Source organism: Neoarius graeffei, chromosome 17 (genome assembly GCF_027579695.1).
Source record: "Neoarius graeffei isolate fNeoGra1 chromosome 17, fNeoGra1.pri, whole genome shotgun sequence".
NCBI lineage: Eukaryota > Metazoa > Chordata > Actinopteri > Siluriformes > Ariidae > Neoarius > Neoarius graeffei.
In genome coordinates, this window is record NC_083585.1 from 48,801,683 (window position 1) to 48,809,784 (window position 8,102).

At 40.8% G+C, this 8,102-nt stretch overlaps 1 protein-coding gene across 1 annotated transcript; it reads right to left on the reverse strand.

Moving 5' to 3' along the window:
* Nucleotides 1–558: 558 nt before the first annotated feature.
* Nucleotides 559–1,497, reverse strand: LOC132901170 (putative gustatory receptor clone PTE01). Its single transcript, XM_060943516.1, has one exon. The coding sequence runs from the start codon at nucleotides 1,495–1,497 to the stop codon at nucleotides 559–561; it is 939 nt and encodes a 312-aa protein (XP_060799499.1).
* Nucleotides 1,498–8,102: the final 6,605 nt, after the last annotated feature.

The window sequence follows — 8,102 nt, forward strand, 5'->3', positions numbered from 1 at the left end:
GTCTTCTTTGACATCAAGTAGACTCAAACCATGCCAGCAAAAAGAAGCAAAATAAAGAAAGAAATACAATACAATTCAATACAATACAATGCAATATTATGCTTTAATATTTATATTATTTGTGACTACTAAAATTATAATAATTATTTCCAAATTTAATCATAAAGTAGGTCACAAAAACAGTGATCATATAGGGAAAAATAATAAAGAAAAAAAAACACTTGTCAAATAAAGGTGCTATAGATTCTTAGAGTAATGCTATGGAAGAATAATCTTTAATAAACAACCTTTTGTTTGATTGATCTTTATCCGGTTATGGTGCCACATGGGGGGAAAAAAAAAAAAAATATATATATATATATCAGTTTCACTGTAGTAACAAGACAAAAGGTTAACATGGATGATGGAATGCTTCTTTAAGGAAACATTTTTGCTCGAGAAGCCTTTTCCGGCAATATTATTCTTAATAGTGTAGTTAATCAGTAAACACATATAAATATTGCATTGCAGTGTATGAAATGACAAGCGTTAAACATCACACAAAATAACGTGTTTATCTTATGACTGAGATATTTTTTTATGGAAGAAGACAGTAACATTCTGTCGAATTTCCTTTGTTTTCAGTCCATATACTAGAGGATTCAGAAAAGGAGGAAATATCATTACAGACACACCAAAAGCCCTTCGTAAGTACTGGGATACATTCTCAAATCTATGTGACATTAAGGCAAAGAGTGAATTGAACTCTACAAATAAGAAAACAACTAGGTGTGTACCGCAGGTCTGAATTGCTTTGCTTTTTGCAGCAGATTGTCTTTTTGAAATGCATGTGATTAGGATTTGGATGTATGTGAATAGCACCATGAACAGTGAGAGTCCTTGGAGAAAAATGATAGTAAACAGTCCATAGTAATTATTCAACCTTGTGTCCTCACAAATTAGCTTCATCAAACTTGGATTATTACAGAAAGTGTCCACAATTCTTGTGCTACAAATCTCTTGACGGTAGCTCAGAGCAAGCGGTAAACCGATCACTGTAAAATCTAGGGTCCATATTGTAAGGATTATCTTTAACAACTTATTTGGAGACATCAAGGTGTGATATTCCAGTGGGTAACAAATGGCAATATATCTGTCATAAGCCATTGCGGTTAGAATAAGAAGTGATCCAGCCCCATACAAATGTGTCAGGAAGGTTTGCACATAACAGGCAGAATAAGTGATGGATCTATTCTGTGACAGTATACTCACCATCATTTGAGGAAAAAAGGCAGAGGCACCTACAATGTCATTAATTGGCATGTTAAACAACAGTATGTGCATCGGTTTATGAAGATTTTGGTTCAGAGCAATTGTTAGCAGTAATGTAATATTGAAAAACAAAATAGCACCATATGTAAGGGTTCCAAGCACGAACACTGGTAAAATATGAGATGGTGAAATGCCAAGTGGTTCCAAATTAAGAAGAGTTGTATATATAGACAAATTAGATGCCATTTATCTTTCTCTTTGTTCTGTGGCATGAGGAAATAACCTAAAAAAAGAAGAAAATATTATCTAAATTATCAGCACGTGTGTATTTATTTATTTATAAATAGCTATTTTAAAAATCCAAGTACTGTAGTTTGTTTACCCCAGATCTCTGATCACTAATTTGTGTCTATGTTAGGGACCCTTCAAATGCCCACCATATCAGAAAGTAATTTTATCTTCACTCTGCTCGCTGTTTTATAAGTTAATAATTCTCTGCCAGTTTTTTTTTTTTTTCAATGAACACCCAGGTGATTGGTTTTATGGATACTTTGGGAAAACCACAGGGTAAACCAATTGGTGAGAAAAACAAGATAAATCTCATGGGATTGAAATACATGATAATGCTTTAACCCCATTCAGACCCTGTGTACACTGTAATATCAAATTGTTTGGAGATTTGTCTTGATTAAAATCCAAGCATTAAGAGAATGTTAACCGAACTGCTAACTGATAGGTTAATAAAGCATTTTGTGTTAAAATCTTCATGACAGATTTCCAAAGGAGGGCAAATTAGCATGAGGCCAAAAGCAAAAATGTGAGTGGCCAATTCTGCAGCTGCTCTACGAACAATGTACCAATAAATGAACACAGATGCAGTCAATCCATTTTAATAACAACCAGCCCCATCTACCAAGTGCAGCACAAATTAACACAGGGTCACAAACAGGTACAGAATAACATGCCTTGGTAACAGGGGCATGTTTAGCCTATTTTTGGGGGTGCTCAAGCACCCCCCAAAACAAGCTCAGCACCCCCTAGCTCAGCACCCTCAAAAACACTGCTTTTGGACGTAATTTTCAGAAATAAGTGCCCTTGCGCACTGCGCAATGAATGTGTGCGCGGGCGTGTGTGTGTTCTTGAATTCACCTGTTACGTGATAGTTCTATGACTAGTAAAATACCTCTCCTCCTTGCGTCCCCTCTGATTGGGTTGCCTGTCCGCGCGAGTGCTTGCTACGACATGGTGTTTTTTTTAACTGGATTCCACGCCGATGAGGAACTCGAAGTAGCACCTGAGTATTACTGGCATAGCGAGATGTGAAGGTATGGACTGGAGTTACAATTGTTAAACACAACACAGTAATATGCATAATGCAATATTGATGTTCCCTGGTCTATGAACAGAATGATAAAAACGACATTTTTTCGACATCCATATCGAGATACTTTTGTGCAGAGCTGTACAAGTGCTACGGTGCTAGACCACCGTGTGTTAGTCAATTTTATTTAATGTAACATAGCTTTTACGTTTGCTTATCATTCACAAATCCAAACCCTGGTCATTGTCTGGGGGGACACTGAAACATACATGCATGAAGCAAACAATTAAACAAATGACTATCAAAAGAACACTACCAAAATATAACAAATATAACAAAAAATATAAACTAATGTAAACTAATGTAAAATCATAATAATACACACTATTATTACACAATACACAATAACACATTAATTAACAATTACCACTGTTCAAAATGAATAGCTCCAACATTACAAATGCAGTAGTAGGTCTTGTTTAGTTAAAAATATAACGTAAATATTTGTCAGTGGTTGTAAATGTGTAGATATATTTTATTGGGTCAGCTTCTGTTAAAACATTGCATAAGTCTAGTCTTGTCTAGTCTAGTTAAGTCTAGTCTAAATGTGGAATAAACGTGGAAACACTGTCGTTCAAGCCAGGTGCCTCTGTCAGCTCTGGGGGCTAAGCACCCCCAAAGATCAGATGCTAGAATCGCCCCTGCTTGGTAATATGTTCTTATAATATCTTCCTCTGCCATTCCAAATAAATTAACACACGTTGAGAAAATTGTCTCCCTTATACCATGCACAGTGTATTTTTGTGCCTCATTCCTGAGTGTGTAGTGAGAATTTTGCAAGAACGTAAATTATATTTTTAAGAAAAAATATTCGCTAACCTTAAAGCATATACACAGAACCATGGCCTCACTTTTGTTTATAAATGCCTTGAGACCTCAAGAATGGCACAGGAATAGTTTTAAGCATTAACAATAAATTTAATAGCAAAGCAATTTTTACAATTAAAGTGATTCATATACAGTGGCATGCAAAAGTTTGGACACCCTTGCTGAAAATGTCTGTTACTGTGAATAGTTAAGTGAGCAGAAGATGAACTGATCACCAAAAGGCATAAGGGTAAAGATGACAGATTTCTTTAATATTTTCCGCAATATTACATTTTTATTTCCATCATTTACAGGTGTAAAATACCAAAAAATGAAAAGGACCTGAAGCAAAAGTTTGGGCACCTAACATAGTCAGTACTTAGTAACACCCCCTTTGGCAAGTATCACAGCTTGTAAACACATTTTGTAGTCAGCTAATAATCTTTCAGTTCTTACCTGGGGGATTTTCGTCCTTGCAAAAGGCTTCCAGTTCAAGTTTCTTGGGCTGTCTTACATGCAGTGCTCTTTTGAGATCTATTCACAGATTTTCAATGATGTGTAGGTCAGGGGACTGTGAGGGCCATGGCAAAACCTTCAGCTTGTGCCTCTTGAGGTATTCCATTGTAGATTTTGAGGTGTGTTTTGGATCATCATCTTATTGTAGGACCCATCATCTTTTTACCTTCAACTTTTTTACAGATGGTGTGATGTTTGCTTCCAGAATTTGCTGGTTGTCATGCTCCACCCTGGACATCCAATCCTCAGATTACGGATCTCCCACGCCAGCGCCGATCCAGATCCGGAACGGGAATTCCAGCTCACCTTTAACTCACTTCCTGGTTTTCACCCCTGCTTATTTAAAGGCCACTCTCAGACCCTGACTTTGCCAGAATGTCTTGTTTTGCTATTCCAGCCATTTCTGTGCCTTTATTGCATTTCATGGTTTTTGCTCAAGCTATTTTTCTAGTCCATGGTTTTTGCATTTAGGGTTTTCTTCTTGTTTATGGTTTTTTGCTCTAGCGTTTTTGTCCTTGTCTGCCTCGTGCATTTGTCAAGTTTGTCTCTTTACCTATACTATTTTGCCATTTGTTTTTGTCCTGTTTGTTTAACTTTTTGCCATGCCCTTTTCCCTGGATTAAAGCACCTTATTTATTGGATTACTGTCTGTGTTCTGCTTGTGGATCCTTCTCACCACACCTCCACCACCCCTAACACACTGTAAACCCGAATAAGTTGAGTTTACTTAAAAAAATTGAGGAAAGTGGTTGCCTTAAAAAAAATAAGTAATTATTAATGATTGAATTGAGTACCTTAAACTTACAATCTTCTGTAAGATCAACTGTTATATATAGTTATTGTATGTAAAATTTTAAGTTAAATGTACTAAATCCCAAGTTGATCAAACTAAAAATCTTCTGTAAGATCAACTGTTATATATAGTTCCCATCTCATCTCATTATCTCTAGCTGCTTTATCCTTCTACAGGGTCGCAGGCAAGCTGGAGCCTATCCCAGCTGACTACGGGCGAAAGGCGGGGTACACCCTGGACAAGTCGCCAGGTCATCACAGGGCTGACACAGAGACACAGACAACCATTCACACTCACATTCACACCTACGGTCAATTTAGAGTCACCAGTTAACCTAACCTGCATGTCTTTGGACTGTGGGGGAAACCGGAGCACCCGGAGGAAACCCACACGGACACGGGGAGAACATGCAAACTCCACACAGAAAGGCCCTCGCCGGCCCCGGGGCTCGAACCCAGGACCTTCTTGCTGTGAGGCGACAGCGCTAACCACTACACCACCGTGCCGCCGTTATATATAGTTATTACACATAAAATATTAAGTTACATTCACTAAATTCCAAGTTGACTGAACTCAAAACCACTTACAACATTACTGTCTTCCCTAGTCCTTTTAACACCTCATCGTCTCTAGCCGCTTTATCCTTCTACAGGGTCGCAGGCAAGCTGGAGCCTATCCCAGCTGACTACGGGCGAAAGGCGGGGTACACCCTGGACAAGTCGCCAGGTCATCACAGGGCTGACACATAGACACAGACAACCAGTCACACCTACGCTCAATTTAGAGTCACCAGATAACCTAACCTGCATGTCTTTGGGGGAAACCAGAGCACCCGGAGGAAACCCACACGGACAACATGCAAACTCCACACAGAAAGGCCCTCGCCGGCCCCGGGGCTCGAACCCAGGACCTTCTTGCTGTGAGGCGACAGCGCTAACCACTACACCACCGTGCCGCAGAACACAAAACTATAGTTGGTAAATATTACCAAGAAAACTAGTTAGCAAAACTAGAGGGCAAATTTAGCTGGGGAAGTCATGGGATAAAGGTTAGAGATGGAGCCGTGGGCCCAAACGGTCGCTGGTTCAATTCCCTGGATCGGCAAGAAAAATCCATAGCTGAATGCCCTTGAGCAAGGCACCTAACCTTTTAACACCTTAAAAGGGAAAACCATTGTTGTTCTTCTAGTTATGTTATCTTTATGTTTAACTTCCATCTCTGTAACCGATTAGCTAGAAAAGTAGAAGAAAAACAACAGGAAATTAAAATATCAAAATTGCATTTTTATTTTACCATTTTGCACAAAACAAAAGGTCTAAAAACAACCTCTCTGCTGTTGTTGCCGCAACATTCTTTTTAGGACTCTGAGTGTCCGTTTGGGTTGAACTAAACTTGGAACATTTGGTTGAGGCAACACTTGTATCGAAGCAAAACACACCGTAAACCCGGAAGAAGAATAATTACAAGAATTTCTGAAGCCTTATGCGCCGCGCCTCATATATACACTCTTGCCAGTATCTGTTGGCGTTGTCAACAAGCCACAGAACCAAGACCAGCAACACTAACGACTCCATGTTTATTGTTTACTACTCGGGTTGTTTTATTTTTTTCTGGATAGGACAGTGTAGAGAGACAGGAAATGAGTGGGAGAGAAAGACGGAGAGGGATCGGGAAATGACCTCGGGTTGGAATCGAACCCCGGTCCCCGGATTTATGGTATGGTGCCTTAGCCATCTGAGCCACGAAATAAATATGCTGGAATGTATTCTTAAATATATATATTCTTAAATATACTGGAGTGAAGTGAAATACACCTTAATGGTCATACTTAAGTGTGTGTGCATGTGCCTGATATCTGAGAAAAGTAACGAGTAATGAGAGCCTTAACAGAAATGTAGTGAAGTGAAAAGTATGGTATTTGTCATTCAGATGTAGTGAAGTGAAAGTTAAAGTATTTAAGAAATAAACTCAAGTAAAGTACAAATAGGCTACTCCAAAACTGTACTTAAGTACAGTATAGTAAATGTACTTCGTTACTGCCCACCTCTGGGGAGAGGCCAGTTGACGCAGTCTAAAGAAAAAGAGGTGTGGTCATAAACAAAACTTATGAATTTAATCCATTCAACTTAAATGTATTCATCTAAATGACTATTTCCACAAATAAGTTGACAATACTTGGTATTTCCCAGTAATGTCATCAAACTTATATTTTTAAGTGCATTTTAATTAATTTTTAAAAGTACATTTGATATCTGGGTTTACAGTGCAGTACGTTCTGGCCAACATGGATCCAGCGGAACTCACCCGTCTGAGAACAGCCATCCAGTAGCAAGGGACTCTCCTCGGGACCCGTCAACAAGACCTCCAGCAGATCACTCAGAAGCTTGCCACCCTGTCCAACTCACTCAACCTCCTCACCACACAGATGCAGCACTATCAAACCGTGCCTACCCCTGCCCAGCCGTCTCCTACTTCAGCTCCTGCCACTGCTCTTCTCTGTGAACCGAGACTTCCAGCGCCTCAGACCTATAATGGAGAGCCAGGTACTTGCAGATTGTTTCTGTCTCAATGCTCTTTGAGCCTAGAGCTGCAACCTCTGGCCTTCCCAACAGAATGCTCCCGGGTACCATATACAATCATGCTCCTCACTGACAAGGCCAGAGAGTGGGGAACAGCGGTCTGGGACACTGATGCACCCTTTTGTTCCTGTTTCAAGGATTTCTCTAAGGAGATGAGGCGAACTTTTGACTGCTCTCTGTCCAGCTGGGAGGCGACTAGAGGGCTCATGGAGCTGTGGCAGGGGTCCAGGTCTACTTCGGACTGCGCCATCAAGTTCCAGACGTTGGTGACCTTGTGCAGTTGGAACGAGAGTGCCCAGATCGACGTGTTCCTGCACGGCCTGTCTGACGCCATTAAGGATGAATTGGTATTGTGGGAACTGCCATCGAACCTCGCCAACCACATCGATGCCTGGGTCCAGCAACAGAGGAGAGAGAAGCCCCAGCTTCACCTCCTCTCCACCCCCCGCCGCGTCCATCGAACCCATGCAGGTAGACTGGGGTCGGGTGTCAGCGGAGGAACGAGAGCACTGGCGGAGCACAGGGGCCTGTTTCTATTGCAGTCAATGAGGACACATCTGCCGAGCCTGCCCGCTAAAGGGAACAAGACCACCAGTGAATACGGGGCCCTGGTGGGCAACACTCGGAACCAGCCCCCCCGCTGATCGACCGTTACTCCCTGTCATTGTCATCCATGACAACCAGCATCACCATCTCCAGGCTCTCATTGACTCAGGGGCAGACAGGAACCTGATCTGCTCTGCCACTGCCAAGCATCTGGGAATTCTGCTACTCG

What these genes read in the sequence shown, in the direction of transcription:
- LOC132901170 (XM_060943516.1), bottom strand. Translation starts at nt 1,497, where the DNA reads ATGGCATCTAATTTGTCTATATATACAACTCTTCTTAATTTGGAACCA.